The sequence below is a fragment of the Desmodus rotundus genome, chromosome 1 (genome assembly GCF_022682495.2).
Source record: "Desmodus rotundus isolate HL8 chromosome 1, HLdesRot8A.1, whole genome shotgun sequence".
Classification (NCBI taxonomy): domain Eukaryota; kingdom Metazoa; phylum Chordata; class Mammalia; order Chiroptera; family Phyllostomidae; genus Desmodus; species Desmodus rotundus.
The window spans coordinates 94,897,170-94,919,795 of record NC_071387.1 but is presented as its reverse complement, the minus strand read 5'-3'; the positions used below and the strand labels follow the sequence as shown (position 1 = coordinate 94,919,795).

The 22,626-nt window shown below is 52.8% G+C and overlaps 2 protein-coding genes across 3 annotated transcripts; both read left to right on the top strand.

Annotated features, from left to right (window-relative positions):
* Positions 1–4,181: 4,181 nt before the first annotated feature.
* Positions 4,182–11,722, top strand: ARMC5 (armadillo repeat containing 5). Of its 2 annotated transcripts, XM_045195469.3 has the most exons (7): positions 4,183–5,827; positions 7,200–7,307; positions 7,402–7,706; positions 8,076–8,188; positions 9,245–9,750; positions 10,401–10,533; positions 10,636–11,722. In XM_045195469.3, the coding sequence occupies exons 1-7, from the start codon at positions 5,368–5,370 to the stop codon at positions 11,453–11,455; spliced, it is 2,445 nt and encodes an 814-aa protein (XP_045051404.2). In that variant the 5' UTR covers positions 4,183–5,367; the 3' UTR covers positions 11,456–11,722. The 2 variants fall into 2 exon arrangements, with proteins under 2 accessions (XP_024416321.2, XP_045051404.2); XM_024560553.3 differs by having other exon boundaries at positions 4,182–5,827; positions 7,402–8,188.
* A 2,915-nt stretch (positions 11,723–14,637) lies between these two features.
* Positions 14,638–19,736, top strand: TGFB1I1 (transforming growth factor beta 1 induced transcript 1). The gene is made up of 11 exons (XM_024560554.4): positions 14,638–14,772; positions 16,002–16,117; positions 16,243–16,295; positions 16,398–16,540; positions 16,710–16,797; positions 16,916–17,021; positions 17,133–17,327; positions 18,195–18,368; positions 18,688–18,769; positions 19,068–19,216; positions 19,452–19,736. The coding sequence occupies exons 1-11, from the start codon at positions 14,760–14,762 to the stop codon at positions 19,716–19,718; spliced, it is 1,386 nt and encodes a 461-aa protein (XP_024416322.1). The 5' UTR covers positions 14,638–14,759; the 3' UTR covers positions 19,719–19,736.
* The last annotated feature ends 2,890 nt before the right edge of the window (positions 19,737–22,626 follow it).

Here is a 22,626-nt window from a genome sequence, read left to right as displayed (position 1 = left end):
GGACACATACATGCGGGTATGCACATACACACATATATATTGACATAAATATTTATTTCTATATCTATTTATACATTTATTGAAAAGCATAAATCCACTTCGGTACCTCCAACTCCATCCCAGTACCATTAAAGCCACCAGAATTTTCTCCCTTTTCCTATTTTGCCTCCCTTTTCTGACACCCAGAAACCTAACTCATATCCTTAATATATATAATAATTTGATCAATACCTGGTGTAATGAGTCTCCTTTCTTCCCTCCCATGATGCCCTCTGCCCCCGCCAGAGCTCTGACACAGAAACTATGCTCTGGCCCACAGTGTCTCCTCCCACTGCGGCACTTGCCTATTTGGCTCTGTCTACCCCTAAAGGCTTTCAGACCTGATAACCTGATTATTCAGGGAGGGATCAGAAGGGAAGGGAACTGGCAGGCAGGGGAAAGACAAGAGAAGTTCTCCTTTGAAGCATTTTTTTCTTTTCTCTTTTCCTTCTTGCTTGTCCCTTTAGTTTGCATAATTCTAACAACATTCTTTCTTTCTTCTAATTGCTATCTTTAGTAAGCCATTGGCTTAGAAACCAGATTCACTAATTCATTCCTTGTTCATAATACAAAGGTTTTTCGTTTATTTGTTTGTTTTAATTACTGAGTAGATTGAGAGGTCCTGGGTTTTGAGTGAGGCCTTTCCTGGGAATTGAGAGCATGAGCTTGGGTACAGGAACTTAGAGACATCTATTTTGAACTTACAGAGACCCCATTTCACTTCACCCCCTGGAGCTCAGTTGGATTCTGGATGGGGGAGGCTGGCAAGCCTGGGAGAAGTCATACATGGCAAGTAGGGTGTTAGTCCCTCTTTTTATCACTTAGGGAATCCCTAGCACCTATTTCAGAGTCTATGGTTAGCCCAGAGAGCTGACACTGGTGTAGAGAGGTAGGTGAGTTGTGTGGGTGGGACCCCTGGGGTCCAGGAGAGGAGTCATCTGGTATTCTCTGGTGACAGGTGCCCTGAGTTTAAGATGTGGGAATTTCAATCCTAGTTTCTTCCAGCTGACCCTAGGGAGAAACAATGAGCCTCTGGGTCAGAATGGAGTTGGGGGTTACTCCTACATGATTAAGGAAGTTTCTTCATCCTCAAGTGCTTCAGTCATGGCCCCAGATGGAGCCTCTGTCTCCTCCTTTCTCCCTTTTAACTCTAAGCAGCTTCTGCCCAAGGGCTGACATGGGTCCGGGGTCAAGGGAGATGAGAGGCAGCATGTCCACGACCTAGAACATTGTGTGTGGGGAAGCAGTGGTAGGAAGTAGGGGTATGGGGGAGAAAGACCCTGTGGGTGTTTCCCAGTAATCCAGAGACTCTTGAACCCTGAGTGCCAGCCCCTAAGCTGGGACCTACCTCAAACATTCCCAGTGATCTTCATACCACTGGGATCAAAATCAGCCAGAACATAAGGTGGAAAGAGGAATTCTTATTATGCCAGAGGGGGTTGTCGTGTTTTTGGATTTCTTGCCCCTTCTTCTCCTCCCTCCCACCCTTACTGGGTAGCTGGGGTCAGGGAATCCCTGAGTCCCCCTTTTGTAGGTCTTAGATCTGGCCAGCCACCCACCGCCACCAACAACCTGCTCCCAAATGTGGCCTTAGTCTCCGCCCCTGTCCAAGTGTTCACCCACCCCCACACCCTGAAGTTAATAGCCCTGGGACCTTTAGCCCTGAGGCTGGATTGGGTTAGGGACTGGGCGTGTCTGTCCTGAGCTGGTCCATCCTCCTCAGCTCTTCCTAGAATATGTTCCCTCTCTTCTGCCACACCCTTAGAAAGTGGACACAGATCCCAGGGAGGAGAAGCTGAGATCACCCAGGCATTGATCAGAACTTCTTCAAGGCTCTCACGTGGGATGCTGTGAATGAGTCTCTGCTCCTGGAGTGTCTAGGGAAGGGAGGGAGAGAGTTTGGCTTGGGTGGGAGTGCTGTTCCAGCATCCCTAGGACCCCTCCCAGAGCACTTGCCACGCCACAGTTGAGTGTACAAGGGAACAGGACTCAAGCTGGCAGACCTTGGCCAGACCCACTCCACAGCAGGAGCCTATGTGGGGCCCACCAGGCTCAGAGGGGAAACCTGGGTTCCAGGACTGAGTGAGATCAGAAACAGAACTAGATTGTATTGGAATCAATCTCACTGAACCAGGCAGAAGCAGGGCCTGCCCCGCAGGCACAATGTTACTAACTCCCACGAGTCTAGGACCTGGTGCTATCTTGTTCATTTCTGTAACCTTAGGGAGGAGCTAGCATGTGAGCTGGCAGGATGCTTGTTGACTGACACCAGTGAAAGGGCTCTAGGCTTGGAGGAGAAGAAAGGTGAACTGACGTTAAGAGTCACTCCATTGACCCAGTGTTTCAGGTAGGTGATTCCATGGAATCCTCACCACAACTTTGTGAGGTAGCCATCATCACCCCTGTTTTACAGATGAAGAAACTAAAGCTCAGAAGAGGCAGACCTGTCCAAGGTCACACAGCTAGGAAGAGACAAGCCTGGACGTTCCGTGCTAGAAGCTGAGAGAAGGGTTACTTCACATTCCCTTCAGCCTCTATTCTCTGTGGATACAGTTCTAGACACAGCAAGTCTGACAAAAGGCGGCAAAATCTGGGGACAGGGCACCAGATGCATGGGGCTAATAATGGAAAGTCCCATGGGGGTGGGCATTTGGCCTCACTCAACCTCAAAAAGGCTTCAGTCTGTATTCTCCCAGGTATGCAGGCAGCTATGAAAAGAAAAGTCTCACAGTGTGGACTCTGCTCTGAGCAGAGATTATGAAGTGCTTTGGGAGGACCTCCATCTGGTTCCCATATACTCTAATTTTTACCAATAGAAATGCCTGTTTGGGCAGCCCTTCCCATTGCCTAGGTGAAAGGGCCATGTTCAGTCCCCAATGTCTGGGCACAAGTGAATCTTCACCATGGTTTCCTCTATTAAGGGAACAGAGAAAGATTCTGGGGAACCTGGGAGGAAAGGAATTAAAGAAGGGAAAGGGGCATATGACAATCCTTGGGCCTTCTGACCCTGCCTAGAAATGCCACAAAGCATCCCCTCAACTCAGTAGATAGGACGCCTGGTCCTTTGCTTTGGCCCTAGGCCCCTTCCAGCCCTAGCTTTACCCTGTAAAGACACTCAAAGGGGTCATACACCCCAGAACTCAGATAAAGGTCCCAAGTTCAAATTCTCAGGTCCTTCTGCAAGAACACAGCCTTCTGTATGGTACCATCTGGAGAATAGGACTCACACCACCCCTTTCCCACTGCATTCCTCACACAACATGCCTGGCCTCTGGCCCCATTCCTCTGGGATGAGGTAGTTGTTTCTCTCTTGCTGTGATTAGCTCCATCATTCCCTAGGCCTGTGAAAGGATCTGGTCAGCAGCTGCCAAAGGCATTCTACATCTGGAAGCAGCTGGGCCAGTGCTGTACAGCTCCTGCCATCCACACACTCTCCCTCTAGCTGATGTTCTGTCTCTGGGGCCTCACAGAACAGGCCTAAGCCCCTCTTTTCTGGGAAGGTTCTTTGAAGGCAGTGATCATAGCTCTGCTGTTCTGATTCCTCCAGCTGGGGGTTCCCTGATTCAGCCCATGAATCAACAGTCCTACTGGAGTAGAAAGGAGGTTTGTGTAGAGTTGCTGGTCACCTCAGTCTCCTTGAGGACTGGACTGAAGTCAGAGCTAAAGTTTGGGCTGAAACTGAAGCCAAGATACATTGGCAGGGGCTGCTACCATGCTGTACCCGTTGGTGCTAGCCCAGGTGGATCTGCTGGCAATGGCCTTGCCACACAGAAGGCAGACATAGGAGTTCTAGCTGCTGTGGGCCGTCTGGTGGAAGAGCAGGTGGGAGTTCTGGCTGACACTGTCACCACATTCACTGCTAGTGTAAGGCTTCTGATCCATGTGAAGTGTATTGGTGCTACAGCAGATTTGAACTGTCTACAAACTACTTGCTGTAATTGGGACACTTATAGGTTTCTCACCCTGCCTGTGTGTGAGCTTTGGTGTTTAAGGAGCTTGGACCTGTAGCAGGTTTTGCCACACCCTGGAAAGGAATAGGGTTGTTCACCCAAGTGCGTGCCATTGTGCTCAGCACACTGGGTGTGCTCAGTAAAGCCACAGCCACACTGAAGACGCTTGAAAGGCCGTTCTCTATTGTAGGTGCACTGGTGCCATAAGCAGTCAGCGTTTGCTGAAGTTCTCACCACACTCACAGTGTGAACGCTGGTGCTTGATCAGATAAGAACTGCACCCAAAGCTGCCTGTCATCGCACCAGGAAGTTTCTCAGGATGGGGCTAACGCTGAAAGTCTTACCCCACTCTACACAGGCGAAGGGCTTCCATCCGTGTGCATCCATTGGTGTTTAACCAGGTCCTAGAGGGGGCCCCAAACCTCCTGGAACTCTGGGTACTTGTGGGATCGGAGGCCTGAGTGGGAGCGACAGTGTTGGATGAGGTTGGATTTGAGGCTGAAGCAACAGCCACACTCAGGGGTTAATCAGATCTGAAGCCAAGTCGGAAGCTCTTGCCACAGTCCAGACAGCAATAGGGCTTGTCACCCTCGTAGCTGCTTTGGTGAATGAGGTAAGGGAGGTAGGCTGCGGTCAGAACACACTCCTGGCATTCAAAGGCTTTGGAGGTTGCAGGACAGTTGGTCCTGGCAGGGGCTTCTTCCTCCACAGATCCAGAGCCAAATGAGGAAGGAAATGGAAACATCCACTAGCCCGTGCCTCTCTTGGCAGCGAATGGTTTCGGTAGGTTCAACCCTCTCATTCACCTGATCGTCCAAGAGCTCCCCGTCTGCGGCTGCTGTCAAGGAATTTGACAAGTTCAGCCTAGCTCGAGATTCTTAATACCTTAGCGCGGACTTCGGCTTCCTCTTTGCTGGGGGTGGCGAAACGTGCATGAAGGAAAAGGCGTAGCTGCCGAGGATAACCTGGCGGCGGAATAGCAACATCACCTGGTGCCGCACGATACTGAGACTCCATGGCCGCAAGTCTAGGATCTCCAAGCCCCCACCAGCCCACTCCTGGACCCCTGGGACAGGGTTTCCCACCCTTCCTAAACTAGGTGTGTTAAGCTTTGCGTGGACTACAAATCCCAGCATGCACGGCACGCACCTCCAGTGCTCGCGCAACGACTAGATAAATTACTACCCTTGAAGTGTTTTCTGCGACTGTGCAAGAGTCAGTACCGGGATCTCGAACTACAACTTCCGACTTGCTTAATACTGCTGTGGCGCTATTTAGAAAGCGTCAGAGAGGAGGTTCCTGGCTACGTCCCTCTCTTCCAGTTCCGCTGCCTCGGATCAGCGGTGGAAGGGGGGCGGAGCCTTAGGCCTGAGCCAAGATGGCGGCTGCGAAACCAACCCCTGCGGACTCGCTCTCATTCTGCCTCTCGCAGCTCACAGCGGCGGCCGGGGAGGGTCTAGGTGGGCTAAAGGACACAGCTACCAACGAGACACCCTTAGGCCGTGCGCTCTTAGCCCTTCGCACGCGCTACGTCAAGGCAGCTGGGGGAATCGAGCGCTTCCGGGCACGCGGCGGGCTCCGCCCTCTTCTCGCGCTGCTACGGCAAGCGTCCGCTGTGGGTCCCGCCCCATCCCAGACTGGCTCCGGCTCCGCCCCTTCGTCGGTGGAGTCTGAGGCTTCTGGTGGCCCCGCCCCCTCCGTTGCGTCCTCATCGACGCCCTCGCTGTCTGCGCGCCTGCGCAAGACCCTGGACTTGGCGCTCAGCATTCTGGCCAACTGCTGTACAGAAGGGGCGTGCCGGACTGAAGTGCGCAGACTCGGTGGCATTCTCCCTTTGGGTAAGTGCTCCGCCCTCATTTCCTAGAAGGATTCCACACACGCCCACTCGTTGTCTGGGCTGTCTGGGCTGTCTGGAGTTCTTTGTGTTGTATCCTGGAAGAACGTGTTTGATGACAGCGTGGCGCACACACCTCTTAATCTTTCAAGCCTCGTTATGTTACAGCTCTGTTTATAGTCGAGCCCCCCCAGATCAATAATTACAGCCATTACCTGGGTATTGGTTGTCGGGCGCCTTCCTCGCCTCTGGGCTGGCAAGGCCAAAGGGGTTATTTGGTGACTTTTAGATGATTTTGAGTCTCCATTTATGAGGTTCATAGCAGACAATGGCTCCTAAATTGACAGCCCTATGCAGGGCTGTCATTTGATGAGCTAGAGCTTAGAAGATGTAGTGACTGCAGTCAGCTAGACCCCTCTGATCCTACGTAGAATGGGATAATAATAACTACGCAATACTGAAGTTGAGGGAAAATGAAATACAGATATAGAACGCAAGTATTCTATGCATAAACTGGGTACTTGAAGTTACTAAGAACTAGGATAGTTAAGAGCAAAACCTAACAAAAGACAGCAAGCTTTCTGTTTCCCAGCTAAGTTGGCGCCTCCTAGTAGCAACGTTGTAAACACAGTTTATGCAGTTTAAGCCTGTATGAAATTATGCCAGTTTTGATAAAATCTTAAAATTTGTGCATAAAATGAAACATCAGGATACTTTAAATTTGCATAAAATTCATCCGGACCAAAATATGTTTGACAACAGGCCTGGCACATTAATTAGTCCTCAATAAATTAAAGTTTTTATTAGTCATTCAGTCACTGTTCTGCCTTTTAAATATCTCCTGATTCCACCCATTTCTATCCCTCTTCCATCATGTGCCCAGAGACCGGTGTCCATGTTCTGGGCTGTGCTGGTAGCTGACTTGGTTCAAGCCACTCTCCTTTCTCACCTGGACTATTGCAACAAGCTTCTTGGTGCTTCCCCTGCCTTATTCTTTTCCCCTAAAATCCATTCTACCCCCTGGTTGCCAGATTCCATCACATCACTCCTTAAAGACCCATGTGGCTCCCTCTCAGTGCCTCACATTCAAGCCCTGATTCCTTGGCCTGGCATGCGAGGCTCTTCATGAGGTCATAGCAGACACTGAATGGTCTCACCTCTGGACCTTTGCAAAGGCTGTGTCCAAACCAGAAATGCCCTGTAACAGCCCCATCCATCATCCTTCTAGTAAATACCTACCTATTTAACCTTCCAGACCCAATAAGTATTAGTTTCTTCTGGAGGACTTTCCTGACCCTCTCAGGCCACATTCTTGAGGTGATTAATGAGAGAGACAAGAATGGGTATAACCCTTAAGAGGCCCAACTCTTTTGCAGTGACTATTCTTCAGTGTGTGAAGACAGACAGCATCCAGAACCGAACAGCCCGTGCTCTGGGCAACTTAGCCATGGAACCTGAAAGCTGTGGGGACATCCATTCTGCTGGTGAGAAGGCTATGATGATAGAGCAGGCTAGGGCTTGGGGTGGGAGAGGGGCTTGGGTGTCTGCTCATTCTGTGTCCATACCTTCCCTCTCCAGGTGCTGTTCCCCTACTCGTTGAGAGTCTGACGGCCTGCCAGGACTCACAGTGCCTGCAGAGTGTGGTCCGTGCCCTCCGCAACCTGGCGGACTCACCCCAACACCGCCTGGCCCTGGCACAGCAGGGAGCAGTGCGCCCACTGGCTGAGCTTCTGGCCACTGCCCCAGACCCTGCACTGACCTTGGCCCTGGTCCGTGCCCTTCTGGAGCTGAGTCGAGGCTGCTCCAGGGCCTGTGCTGAGCAACTAAGTCTGGGTGGGGGGCTAGGCCCACTGGTCACCCTGGCCTCCCACCCCAAAAGAGTGGTACGTGAGGCAGCTATCCTGACTCTTGCCAATCTGTGTGCCCAGGGCCTGGTACGGCCTGCACTAGGCAATGCTGGTGGTGTGGAGGTGCTACTGGGTGAGCTCCAGCGGCGCCGGGGAGCCAGTGGGGCTTGTCCAGCCTCCCAGCAGCCCCTGGTGCGGGCTGTGTGCCTACTTTGCCGGGAGGCCATCAACCGGGCCCGGCTGCGGGATGCTGGTGGTTTGGAGTTGCTGATGGGCCTGTTGCGGGATCCTCGTGCCAGTGCCTGGCACCCTCGTGTTGTGGCTGCCCTTGTGGGCTTCCTCTATGATACAGGGGCCCTGAGCCGGCTACAGGCTCTGGGACTTGTACCTCTCTTGGCTGGGCAGCTGTGTGGTGAGGCTGGTGATGAGGAAGAAGAGGGAAGAGAAGCTGCTTCCTGGGACTTTCCTGAGGAGCAGACCCCTGAGCGGGTAGAGGCTGGAAGCTTCCGAAGCCTCAGGTGAGTCCCCACCTGAGCTTTGGGATGGGGGTCTGTGTCTGCTCTCTTCACTACCCTTACCCCCATTCTGTCTCAGTAAGACTTTCATTGACTCTGCCTCCTGATTCCTTGTTTTCCCCCGATGTGACCACTTTCCAGTCCCCATTAAACATACCTTCTCTCCCCTGGGTCCACCTTTGACCTTGGCACCACCCCAGCATCTCTGAACTTTGGGGTCCAGACAGGTGCACTGGAAGGTAGTATATGCACTGGTTGTAATAGTATACTCTGGAGTCAAAGTTCTAATTTTGGTACCACCACTTAAAAGCTGAGTTATCATGGGAAAGTTAACTTCTCTGAGCCTCCAATTCCTTGTATGTAAAATTGAGGTCAATAATACATACCTACCCTATAGAGTTCTTATAAAGATTAAATGAGGGAACTTTGCACCATACCTGGCACCAAACACTGCTCAGTAAATGTCAGCCGTCTTGTGAACCCTCTGACTTTATCTCCTACTGTTCTCCCTGGTGCCCACTACACTCTTGCACAATGGCCTCCTCGCTAGGTTTTTAACATGACAGGTAAGTACCACCTCAAGGCCTCTTTGGTTGCTGTTCCCTCTGCCTAGAGCACTCTTCCTCCCATGTGCCTTGACTAGATCTTATCTTCTCAGTGAGGGTACCATCACTACTGTTTTTAAATGTCAGCTTTTCCCTCTTCCTGCTTTTTTCTATTTCTTCTCATTTTCTCCATATGTACCCCTTCACTAACTCCACACTAACATACCTTATGGTTTCTGTGTTTATTTTGTTGTTTGTTTCTACTTACCAGAATATAAACTCTAAGAAGACAGGAAGTTTTGTTTATTGCTACTCCCCATCACCTAAAATGGAGTTTGGCACATAACCAGCATCAGTTGTTGCTAAATGACTTGGGGTTTTCTCCCCTCCTCTCTTTCTCCCCTTTCGACCCCTCTGGCCACTTCTCCTCCTCTCCCAGGCTTCTGTCACCTTCTTTTGGCCCTCCTCCCTTGCCTTGGCTCTCAGTTCAGCCTCCTTTTTCTCCCCTCTTCAGGTCGTGGCTGATATCTGAGGGCTACGCTGCCGGCCCCGGAGACATCTCTCCAGACTGGTCTCCGGAACGCTGTCCACTGCCTGCACCACCTGAGCCAGCCGAGCCAGGCAGCCCTGCCCAGGGCTCAGCCTTCGTGCGGACGCCTCACACACTGTGCACGCCAGGGCGCAGTCCTGCCGCTGCTGAGGAACCTTGGGGCCGTGAGGGACCAGCACTGCTGCTGCTTTCACGCTTCTCCCAGGCTCCAGACCCAAGTGGAGCGCTGGTGACAGGCCCGGCTCTCTGCGGTCTACTGGCATATGTGACGGGTGCGCCAGGCCCACCGAGCCCGCGTGCACTGCGCATCCTGGCGCGCCTCACCTGCAACCCTGCCTGCCTCGAGGCCTTTGTGCGCAGCTATGGAGCTGCGCTGCTGCGTGCCTGGCTGGTGCTTGGTGTGGCCCCAGAGGACTGGCCCACACTGCGTTCCCGGCCTCTCACCCTGCGCAGTCAGCACCGGGAGCTGGGTGTGTGTCCCTGCACCTCTCTGCCTTATCTTCCACTTTCGCCTTCAATGAACTCAGAACCTTGCCTTTCTACTCCTCCCTCTCTCACTGCCATCTCAGTCCAAACAACCCTAGCCACCAGGAATGAGGAAGGGAAGGCTCCATTCTGCTCCATTATGCTCCATGTAGGCATTTGTCTCTGCCTACAAAGCTCTGCTCCATACTTTGCCCAAGCCTTGGGGCCCAGACACCCCCAAACCAAGCTTGGACCCAGCAACTTAGAATGGTGCCCGTCGGCATTTCCTTCCCCAGTCTACACTTGGTTCTGCATTGTCACCGACTTGTGAACCCAAGCTTAGACCCCATGTCCTTCCAGGTCCCACCACCATTTCCAGCACTACCAGGGACTGCCCTCTCCTGTGTACTGTTTCAGTACTTGAGGGCCCTGACTTACTCCCTGACCATCCCACTTCCTGTTCCTCCCCTTGACTTCCAATTCCTAGCGCTGGACCCCGTCTCTCCAGAGGCTGTATCCACCTTTCCTGTGCCCTTATTTCTTGCCCTGAGGTTTTACCCATCTTCTTTTCAGGGGCCTAGAGGCCTGCCTTGTCCATCCCACCCCAATCTTGGACACCAGCTCCCAACCTGACCCACTCTGCCCATCCCTGCAGGTGAGATGCTGCTGCAGAACCTGACCGTGCAGGCCGAGTCGCCCTTTGGAGTGGGTGCCCTCACTCACCTACTGCTCTCTGGGAGTCCTGAGGACCGTGTGGCCTGTGCACTGACCCTGCCCTTCATCTGTCGGTGAGGGGGATGTGGGTACCTTGGAGGGGTCAGGGGAGCAAGGTTGCTATTCCCTGGGCCCCCCCTTTTCTACCTTCTGAAGGATTCTCTTTCTCCTCAAAGGAAGCCCTCTCTGTGGCGCCGGCTACTTCTGGACCAGGGCGGCCTTCGTCTCCTCCTCTCGGCACTAACTCGGCCAGCTCCACACCCACTCTTCCTCTTCTTTGCTGCAGACTCCCTTTCCTGCCTCCAAAGCCTGATGTCTCCCACTGTGAACCCAGCCCTCCCACCTGCAATCCCCTTAGACCTAGACCCGCCCTCCCCTTGCCTCTATGAACCTCTGCTGGGCCCAGCCCCCATCCCAGCCCCTGATCTCCACTTCCTGCTGGACTCAGGCCTACGGCTCCCTGCCCAGCGGGCTGCCTCATCTACTGCCTCCCCTTTCTTCCGGGCCCTGCTAGCTGGCAGCTTTGCCGAAGCCCAGATGGACCTAGTGCCTCTTCGAGGCTTGTCACCCAGTGCAGCCTGGCCTATTCTGCATCACTTACATGGCTGCCGGGGCTGTGGAGCAGCCTTGCAGCCCATTCCCCTGCCAGGCCAGCCCCTACTGGGCTCAGAGGCTGAGGAGGCATTGGAGGCTGCTGGCCGTTTCCTGCTACCTGGGCTGGAGGAGGAGCTGGAAGAGGCTGTGGGACGTATCCACCTGGGACCCCAAGGTGGCCCAGAGTCAGTGGGTGAGGTATTCCGCCTGGGCCGACCCCGGCTGGCTGTCCACTGTGCCCGCTGGACACTGAGGCCAGGGCAGTGCCCTCGGAAGCGGGCCCTGGCCTTAGTGGGGCTTGTGGAGGCAGCAGGTGAGGAAGCAGGTCCCCTGACTGAGGCTTTACTGGCTGTGGTGATGGGAGTTGAAGTGGGGAGCAAGGGTCCCAGCCTAGACTGTTGATATCCCTTTGGAGGGGACCCAAGAGTTATTGGTTATAAAGGCAGCCTCCCTCAGAGTGGCACAGGGAGGAGGCTAAACAGAAGTCACCACTGAGGACTGATGAAAGGTTGGAACTAGACCCCAAGATGATGGGCTCAAGACTCAGGAGTGAAAAGCCAAGGCCAAGGTCCAGGCATGGGACCCATGACGTGGAGAAGAGCCAAGGGCCCCAAGCCCCTGGCTTCGCCCAGCCTTCTGGAATTGGGATTAAAACTTTGGAGTTGGCTACCCCTATTGTGTGGTGTCTCTGCTTGCTTTTCCGTGGGCATCTCTTCACCCATAAAATAGGGCCTTGTCCAGGTCTCTGTATCTCAACACAGGCCACCCTTGGCAGGTAGGAGTTTAGTAAGTAAAATGCAGCCCTGGAATAAAAGAGAGTTCCCAGGCTTCTCCCTAGGATGTAGTTTTTGGCTCCTAGGGAAGCCTGCTTCCTGCCCGTGTCTTCGTTGCTCAGACAGCCACTCAGCTGGACACAGACCTCGGTCAGGGCTGAGAGGGCAGTGCTGAGGGAATTTCTCTGCTTGGCAGTGTCTGCCAAGGACTTGGCCTTACTGTTTTCTGAGTGTCCATCACCCATCTTGGGTCTTCAATCTCTGGGTCCAAGTGCCCTCCTGCTGTTTGACTGAAGGAAAACCTACCATGTTCCTGGAGTCTCTGAAGCCCTGTCTTGGTCATGCCCAGAGAGCCAAAGCCCTGGGCTGGCACTGAGGTAAGGGAAGAGCTCATGTTGCTTTGGTCTCCAAGGCAGTGTCTCCACACCCAGCTCCCAGGTCGCTGACCACTCAGGTGGCAGCCTAACTTTGAGGAGAATGCCTGGACTGAGCCTGCTAGCTGGCCTCTGGGGAGCTAAGGCTGACACTGCTGTCTCTGTGCCTCTGTGAGAATTTGTCCAGGTCTCCCTTTATCAGGCTGTGTGTTAGAACCACCCAGACAGCTTTTTAAAGGATATTTTAAAATATTGGTGCCTGAGCTCTTTCTGATTGATTTGGACTGAAGGGAGGGTGCCAAGGCCATCTATGTTTTTAAAAAGCCCCCCAGGTTGGCCCTGATCAGTGGCATGGTTGGGCGTTGCCCCACAAGCTAAAAAGTCAAGGGTTCAATTTCGGGTCAGGGCACTTGCCTGGGTTGCAGGTTCGGTGCTCAGTCGGGGGGTGGACAACAGGTAACAGATCAATGTTTCTCTCCCTCACTTTCTCCCTCCCCCTCACTCTAAAAATAAATAAAGTCTAAAAAGCCCACAGGTTCTGACTTACTGCTGTTGCCCACCACCCAGCCTTCAGTTCAATTAATGTGGCCTACTGCCTTACCAGAAAAATACAGAATTAAGATTAGTTCTTATATGGATCTCAGCTCAAAATCAGGGCTGTATTACAAGAGATAGTATTAGCAAATATAACTACACAATTGAGAGCCATCTATGGCACTATGGTTCTTATTATATTTTTTCTGAATAATAGTCTTAAAACAAGGACTGTACCCTATTCTACACTAGTTAGCCTTGTTTTAAGCATTTGCTCCATTTACAACAGAACACTGTATACCTCAATTCCACATCCAAAGAGATAGTGCCGTAAGAAAGGTTACAGTTTAGTTAAAAATTACACATATAAATCAAAGCCCATGTGAAATTAAATTCCTCACCCAACGAAAACACCACTTGGTGGAAACGGTTTACAATGGCGCTTTGCGGTGCAGTTGCAGCAGCAGATGAATGCAGTCATACCTCGGTGCTCGTTGGCTTCAGAACTCAAACCCTGTACTTGTTGCGTTGTGAGAGAAAAAAATGTTTCAGCACTCAGTGCCTGCTCAGAATTCGTTGCACTTTCAAGAGCTTGTATGAGTCCACGACGCTGCCCCACAAGAGGAAATGCTTCGTCACTCGTGTTCTGTGTTCGGTACTCGTCAGTTTCAGCACTGGTCACAAGTTCCAGACAAATTAACCACAAGTACTGAGGTGCCACTGTAGCTTGTAAATGCAATAAGAGTAAACCCATTCTTTAGTGGCATGGTGGTGGCACATCAGCTCGTGTGGCCAGCTAATTGTTTTTCATCCTCACCTGGAGATATTTTATTGATTTGAGAGAGAGAGAGAGACAGAAACACCCGTCAGTTGCCTCCTGTACACATCCTGACCAGGGATTGAATTGAACTCACGACCTTTTGGTGTTCGGGAAGACACTCCCACTGAGCCGCCCGGCCAGGGTGCGGCCAGCTAAATTTTTAAGGCTGAGGCATGCACGTCTGAACTCAGGTCTGGGTTGAGGCTGCGGTCCCATGGCTGCTGCACTGCTGTGTGTGTGCCCATTGATAGAATGTCTTGATTTCTCAGGGTCTCAGTCCAAGGAAGGCTGCTTGTTCCTTTGTGTCACTGAAGTCTGTGTCTTTCTTCTCTCTGTTCAGCAGTATCTTGGGAAGGAGCTCTTTTGGACCAGGCCTGGGTCACCTCACTGTTAGGGAAGGTCTTTGCCTTGAAGGCTGGCTGGGTGGGGTCTGGCTGCCTGGGAGTGTTTTCTGAGTCTGCATGAGGCTTGTGCCTGGGTTTCAGTTAAACTGTGTCTGCGTGTCTGTTTTCGAGTCTTGGAGAAAAGGTCCTGCTCTAGAGTCCGCAGAGGGGTTCATTGTGTCTCTCTGTCTCTGAGAGATTTGTGTTTAGTATTTTGCCTTTTGGGAGCTCTGTTTATGTCATTGTTTGTCAGTGTCTCTAAGGGAAGGTCTCTGAACCTGGGATCTGACTGATGCTTAGAACATCATTTCTGCCCCCAACCCCAAAATTGGGTCTGGATCAAGTCTCACAAGAAAGGCCTGGGTGGAAGAAGGGCTCTGTCTGAGACTCAGGATGCTAACTTTTGGGAGGTGTCTGCTTGCGGGCCTCAGTCTGTGTCTCAGAGTCTGACTGGGCGGAAGATGCCGGGCAAGGTCTGGAAGAGCCACTTCTCTGACTCTGGCTGTGGCCGCCTGGGGCTCCCTGCAGCTGAGGCCAAGGCTGGGGTGTGGCAGCTCCCTACAAGCAGGGGGCTGGGCCTGCGTGGACGGCAGCCCTCCCTCCCCTATTACACGCCCCCACCCAAGATTCTCCCGTCCATTGCCCCCCACTCCCCACCCCCCACCTTTCCCTCTAGCCCCATCCCAACGGATCCCGGCTTCCTTACATGGTCACGGCTGGGCCTTGAGCTCCCGGACGTCCTCCCCCACCCCCACCGCCCTCCACCCCCACCGGACACGGCCCCCGCCCAGCAAACCCAGCGTGGTCTGCCTGCGCCCCACCATGGAGGATCTGGGTGAGTGGGGCCCGAGTCCCCTTGGACGCAGCCCTTCACCATCCCCTGGACCGCTTCCCCATCCTGGAGCCCCCTGGCACTCCCCCACATCTCCTCATCCTGCCTCCTGTCTTCTCGCTTCTGGTCTCTGCCCGCGCCTTCTTTCCGACTCCACGTCCCCCTTCCTGCCTCTCCCTTCCTGCCTTTCCCGGGCCGGCCGCTCCCTCCCTCCTTTCCTCGCTCTACTGCAGACGAATGGGCAGGGAGATGCAGTGCCCGCCTGTGGGCGCCTGGGCTCAGGGGCTCTAGGATGGGAGCGGTCAAAGGGGTCTTGGGTCCGGGACTGGGAAAGTAGACAGGAAGGGAAGCTATGACATTAAGTTCTGGAAAAGAAAGGGGCCCGCCCCAGGGTTTTGAAAAGGAAAGAGTTAAAGGTTCCTAAGTTTGGTAGGGGTCAGGTAGATGCCAAGGAGAGGTTAAGGGTTCCACCACAGTACTCAGAGATGAAGAGTAAAGGGGCAGGAACTTCTGGGTTCTGGAAGGGAAAGGCGATGGGGGCAGCGGGTAGTGGTGTCCCAGTGGGAGGGAGGCATTTTGTACTCCCTGTCTGTTGGAACTGGGGCTAGAAGGCAGTGCTTTCCAACTGTGAGACATAAGGGGTTCCAGCACCTTGCAATAGGGGGTGCTGCTCAGTAGGGGTTACGAGCTCTGGTATGGGGAGAATAAGCCAATCAGAAAGCAGGTCCCTGCAGACTCACCAATGAGGTGCATAAGGTGGGGCCCAGTCCTGGAGGTGGGCCAGAGCAGAGTGGGCCTGTTTAGGTCCGGGGAAGAATTGGGCGTGGCAAAAAAGCATCCAATCAGAAAGCTGGGTGCCAGGCATGTAGCCAATTGAGCAATTTGGGGTGGAGCCAAATTTGGCTCCAGTAAAGAGCCAATTTTGACTGCATTAGGGAAGGTTTTGAGAATTAAAAAAAAAAAAAAAAAATCAGGCTGCTGGATTTGTGTATGACTCCCAGGATGAGAGTTTGGGATGTTCTGGACATAAATATTCCTTGCTGCCTTTCCACTTCTCCACCTGGGTCTGGCCTTGTGTTTCCTTCTGATTATTGACCTCTACTCTTAATATTTATTGGCTTTTGTCCTCAAATACTGCCCACCTGGAACCCTTATCCTGTCGTATCTTAAGGCCCTGTCTGTGCCCTAACCTTGACCTCTCAACCTCTCACCCTGATGGCCTCTTCCTGCAGATGCCCTGCTCTCTGACCTGGAGACCACCACCTCACACATGCCAAGGTCAGGCGCTCCCAAAGAGCGACCCCCAGAGCCCCTCACATCTTCCCAGCCCTATGGCCACCACCCACAGGTGAGAGCAAATGCTGTGGACTGGGGCAACCACTAGGGCCAGTTTGGCCAAGGCTAGAGGACTCTAGGCCTGAATGAGACAAAGTACAGGCCTGTCATCCGACACATGTGTCTGTCTCTTTGTAGATAGGGTCTGGGGAGTCTTTAGGAGCCTCTGGAGACAAGGACCATCTGTACAGGTAAGGGGCCTGTGAACCAGGGAATGGGAAAGCCAAATGAGACTCAAGGTGAGGAGACTTGGATTCCCCACCCTGAACCCAAGCTCCCACCTTGTTTCCCAGTACGGTATGCAAGCCTCAGTCTCCAAAGCCTGTGGCCCCTGTGGCTCCTCCATTCTCCTCTTCCAGCGGTGTCTTGGGCACAGGGCTCTGTGAGCTAGACCGGTTGCTGCAGGAACTTAATGCTACTCAGTTCAACATCACAGGTACCAAGGTTACTGAGATAGGTCTTGATGGGATGGGGGCAGGGCTGGGAAGAGCAGAGATTAAGGGGTATGGATTTCTCAGAGTAGCAGCTAAAAGGACACAAAGCCTTAAGTGGGAGGGTGGTTAGAGCATGGCCCTACATCCAGAGCCCTTCTCTCCTCTCTGCAGATGAAATAATGTCTCAGTTCCCATCTAGCAAGGATACTGCAGGGGAGCAGAAGGAAGACCAATGTGAGGACAAGAAAAGGCCCAGCCTGTGAGTTTGGCACAGTTGGCAGGGCAAGAAGAGTGGTGATCGGTCTTGGATGCTTGAATTACTGGAGGGATCGTTATTCTGGGAGGCTCTGAGCTGACACAAGTTGTTTTCTTCACAGCCCTCCCAGCCCATCCCCTGTTCTCTCAAAACCTTCGGCCACCTCGGCCACCCTGGAGCTGGATAGGCTGATGGCCTCACTCTCTGACTTCCGAGTCCAGAACCATGTGAGTCAGGCAGGGGGGTGGGCCACTGTGGTTTTGTGGCTCCCTAACCCATTTTAGACCTTTCCACATGTGCTGCTGTTGCTGACTCAACTCGTGTCCTCCCTGTTGTAGCTTCCAGCTTCTGGGCCAACCCAGCCACCAGTGCCAAGCTCTGTGAATGAGGGCTCCCCACCCCCACCAGGGCCGACCAGCAAGGGCAGCTTAGACACCATGCTGGGGCTGCTGCAGTCCGACCTCAGCCGCCGTGGCATTCCCACCCAGGCCAAGGGCCTCTGTGGCTCCTGCAATAAACCTATTGCTGGGCAAGTAAGTGGAGCTCTGTGGAGAGGGTGATAGAGACCCATGTACTAATGATCTTCACTGAGAGCCAGCCTTTGTGCTGTTCCCTTTTAATAAGTAACTCTGGAAAGTGGGTATTATTGTTATTCATATTTTATGAATGAGGAAACTGAAGCTCTGAGTCACACAGCAAGTAAGTGGCAGGGTGAGAATTCCAACCCGGTTACCATTTACTGTGGTCCTTCTCTGTGCCAGGCACAGTGCTACTAGCTCCTTTACAAACCCCTATCTCATTTGATCTTCACAAAATCCTAGTTAGCTCCACCCACCATAAGCCTGTTTCTCCTCTACTAGAGTCTGGTTTGGCTCTTGGCTTATTGACTGAGCAGATATTATTTACAATAACTGTGCCCAGTGGTTGACGTAGATTGTCCTGGCTGATAAAGTGCCCTGCTTCTATCCCAGAATTCCCAATCTGAGCAAAGTGGGTGGCATTGACCTTCATGGGCCTTGGGCACTTTTGCCTGCATACGTCCCTTCTTCCATTAAAAAAAAATATTTAAAATTGTATTTTATGACTGTGTTAATATAAAGATGAATACATTAATATTATATATGGAATCATTTTTTTCTAGCTGTTTTTTCTTCTGAATTTAAAAGAAATTACAACATTTTTGTGGGCTCCTAAAATGTATTGTGGGCCCTAGGCAGTGTGCTGGAAGGAAGACCTGGGTTGAATCTCCATCACTTACAAGACTGAGTGACTTGAACATTAGATTCTTCATCCTCATCTCTCAGAGATGAAACTTGAAAAAGTGCCATGCAATCCTTAGCTCACTGGGGACATGGTAGCCCAAGGGCCACTCTAACCCTGGCCTCACCCCCAACTCGAAGGTGGTGACTGCGCTGGGGCGTGCTTGGCACCCTGAGCACTTCGTTTGTAGTGGCTGTTCCACCGCCCTGGGAGGCAGCAGCTTCTTCGAGAAGGATGGAGCCCCCTTCTGCCCTGAGTGCTACTTCGAGCGCTTCTCCCCACGATGTGGCCTCTGCAATCAACCCATTCGACATGTGAGCCCTGCCTGGCCCACAAATTCCTACACTGTCTCACCCAAGGAGCCTGTGAGATAGGCTTCATCTACTCACAGTCCCCTCCCTCCCTCCGCCCCCCACCTCCCTCACACACCCCTCCCACCCAGGCAGCCCTGCACCTTGGCCTCTTCCATATTCCTTCAGATTCTGCCTTCCCTCTTTGACTCCCAAGTTCCTCCTTAGGTCTCCCTTGCCTCAACTCATACTTCATTCAACTCACTCACCAAGGCTCAGGGTGGGAGAGGGAGGGAAGAAGGGATGGAGGATAACACTGAGCGTCCATTTTCATTTCCTACAGAAGATGGTTACTGCCTTGGGCACCCACTGGCACCCAGAGCATTTCTGCTGCGTCAGTTGCGGGGAGCCCTTTGGAGATGAGGGTGAGCTTGACTCCCACCTTGAAAGCCGTGGGTCTGCTTACATCCCACCTCGCATCCTTTGGCTCAGTTGACTAAGACCTCCTTAGTCCTTGGGACCATGAATTTTCTCCTGCTTTCTTCTGGCCCCAAACCCTCCCTCCTGCAGGTTCCCATCCCATCCTTTTCAGCTTGACGCCACCCCCCCAACCCCCGCCTCTCCTCAGACCTTGTCCCTCTCTCCCTATTGCTCGCTCTGGCCCCACAGTTTTCACACTGTGTAGGACCATTTTCTTTCAGCCCACTCGGTTTGCGCCCCTAGGTTTTCACGAGCGCGAGGGCCGCCCCTACTGCCGCCGGGACTTCCTGCAGCTCTTCGCCCCACGCTGCCAGGGCTGCCAAGGCCCCATTCTGGATAACTACATCTCAGCGCTCAGTGCTCTCTGGCACCCAGACTGTTTCGTCTGTAGGGTGCGCTCTGGAGGCGGGGCCTGGGGGGGGTTGGCTAACGCGGGGTGGGGAGGGAGCGGGAACTAGGATCCCGAGGTGGGTGATTATTCAGGGCTGGGTGTTCCTTGAGGCGAAGCTTCAAGTCTCAGCGGGATGGTGGGGTGATGGATGGAAAGGGGTTATTTGACTCGTAAATTGAGTTATCTGGTGGCGGTTCAGCCGCTGATCCTATTCTGTCACTGCCGCCCTTCCCTAGGAATGCTTCGCGCCCTTCTCAGCAGGCAGCTTTTACGAGCACGAGGGCCGCCCACTATGTGAGAACCATTTCCACGCACGGCGCGGTTCGCTGTGCGCCACGTGTGGCCTCCCGGTGACCGGACGTTGTGTGTCAGCCCTCGGCCGCCGCTTCCACCCGGACCACTTCACCTGCACCTTCTGCCTGCGCCCGCTCACCAAGGGCTCCTTCCAGGAGCGCGCCAGCAAGCCCTACTGCCAGCCCTGCTTCCTCAAGCTCTTCGGCTGACTCAGTCCCCCAAACCCCGCCCTTCCCGAAAAGCCGAGCTCTAGAGACTCTGAAGCCTTGCTCTTTGAGCTTGGGGCTTTCCCTAACCCCACCCTATAAGCACCACCCACTGTAGAGACCCGCCCCTAAGATAATCTTATTCTACTGTTCTCCTGGCCAATCCTAAAGCCGCACGCCCCCAAAGTGGGACACAGAGTGACTAGCACTCCTCCTGAATCCTTCACTTTATTCCTACCCTCAACAGAACCCCGACTGCAGGAAGGCCCTTGTAATTACCACTGATCAGCCGGGATGGGGCATTCCTACCCACCCCCCCTCACTGCTTTGTGCATTTTTTTCTACCTACATAAACACAGTCCACGTCGTACTGGTCCTGTGTCTGCACTGGAGAGCCTTGCGTCGCGATTTCCCGCCCCTTGTGAAGGTTCTTTCTGCAGCCGGTTCTAGGCCACCGCCTTGTGGCTGGAGCGAGACCTGCAGCCTTAGCCTTCACGATCAGCTGAGCCTGACGCTGGAGAGGAGGGCAACCAGAGTCACCTTGTAAAGATAGTGGCAGAGCCAGCACAGGAGTTCAAGCTGGGCCCCCTAGAAACTTCCTACTTCCATTTCCCCGCCTCCGACCCCCTTCAGCTCTCTATATTTTTGAAATAAGCACTTAAAACTGTTCCCAACCCCCCTGACCCCTGCCATCTTGTCTGATTGGGGAGTGGGGCGGGGAGGGGGTTCCCCTTCCTGTAAGACCTTCAGAGACGGGCTCCATCCAGAAGTGCCAATTTACGCCCACCCTTTGGATCTGGGCACGAAGGCACAGCTTCCCTCTTACTATAGTAGTGACTTATAACATCTCCCCCAGGCAGAGGGTGACACTCCGTGTGATCAGAGCGGTGACTGAGGGAAGCACTGGGGGCTGGAGGAGCTAGAAGGAGGCTTCTAACCAGGAGTCACAGAAGGCTTCCTGAAGGAGGTGACACCTGAGCTAAGTCCTAGCACAAAAGGATGGGGCGGGGGGGGGGGGGGGGAGGTTAGGTGTGGAGAAATCCAGGCTCCATCTGAATTCCCAAGCTCCAGAGGCCTTTCTGAGCCTCCAAACCTTCACCTTGTTCCCTGCAGTGCCCTAGGGAGGGGGCATGGACTCCTGGGCCCAAATTATAGGAGCCTTTGAGGATGGAAATGATGGATTCTCAGAGCCCCTTCCAGTCCAAGGAGGAGTTAGCAGCCAAAGAGAGTATGTGTGGGCACGAGGCAGGTGAGGTGTTACCTATCCTTACCTCAGGCAGACCCCCAGAACCTTTCCTCTCTGAGGCTCCTCTCCCTGGGTCTTCCCTGGCCTCCTGCTCTTCTTCCACATATTGTCCCTGGGCAATGCTGTCCATCCCCTGGCTTATAACCACCTGCATGTCTTGAGGATGCCCAAACTGGTCATCTCCAGTCTCAACTCACTCACCAAGTATGTATTGAATACTTACTGTACCAGGCTCCATACCACGTGCTGGGGGACCACAGGGAACCAAGTAAACATGGTCCTTGCCCTCATGGAGCTGAAGTCTATCTAGTAAGGGAGACAGATGACAAGTGACAAGAGTGATGATGTAATGGGACTTCTATGACTGCCTAGCTCCTCCCTAGTCCTTTAGTACTAATCACTATTGCAAATACATGTTTATTTGTTGCTTGTTTATGTTTGTTTCTGAAACTGGAATACAAGCTCCCAAGAGCTTGTCAGATGACATATGTTTTTATCATATGACATGTTTTTGTCATATGACACTATCCAGTGTCTGACAGTATGGTATCTGGTATATGGTAAGTGCTCAATAAATGTTTGTTAATGAAGGGAGGAGCAAGGAAGAAAGGAAAGGTGGGAAGATGAGAAGGAAAAACATTAGAGAACTAAGAGAAGGTAGGGAAGGGATTAATTTAGCCAGATGTTCAGAGAAAGCCTCTGTGAAAATGTGATGTCTAAGCTGAGAGTTGGTTGAGAAAAAGCTAACCAGGCAAAGAGCCAGGGGAGAGCATTCCAGGCAGAGGAAGGAATGAGTGCAAAGCCAGGAGGTAGAAAGAGCTTGGCATATTGGGAAAAAGGAAAGAAGGTCAGTGTGGCTGGATCAGAGCAAGGAAGGTGGAGAGTGTGGCAGGTGGTGAGATCAAAGAGGAAACAGGTGCCACATCATGACAGGCTTTGAAGGCCACAGTGAGACACTGCATTTCTCTCAGGCACTTCAAATTCATCATCCCTGGAAGCAGACACTGTGTGTGCCCTGTGCTGGGCAATAGAACTCCAGAGATAAATCGAGTCATTTCCATCTCTTGGGGAGGGTCTAGCCTTTTGGAGAGACAGACCTGGACCCAGACAAGGGCCATACTATGTGCTTGGAACTGTATCAGAAAAGTCAGAGAAGTCTTTCCTAAGGAGGTAACATAAGCTGGGTACTGAAGGCTGAGTAGGAGTTGGCCATTTGGGAGGCAGAGAGGCCTCTAAGCAGAAGGCACAACTTATGCAACAGTCTGGGGCATAAAAATATACCGGCTAGACGGAACAAAGGAATAGAAAGGAAATAGAAGGAAACTCTAGATTTGGTATGGGAGCAAGGGAACGGACGGGCAGGAATTGGGGTATGGCAGGCCTTGAACATCAAGCTGGGGGGCTTCTACTTCCTCCTGAGTGTGATGGGGAGCTATGGAGTGTTTCTGAGCAGGGGTGTGACAATGTCAGGTTAGTGTTGGAAAATGAACCCTCTGGATTAGTCAGAACCACGGGGGCTGTCTCAGCCAGGTTCCCTTGGTCAAGGCTGAAAAGTAGGCAGTTTTAGGGGGTGAAGTGATTTTGAGCCTGAGGCACTGGGGAAAAGGGTTGGGGATAAGGCCAAGGAAGGAGTGTTCCTGAACTTGAAAGGACCTACCTCCCCAA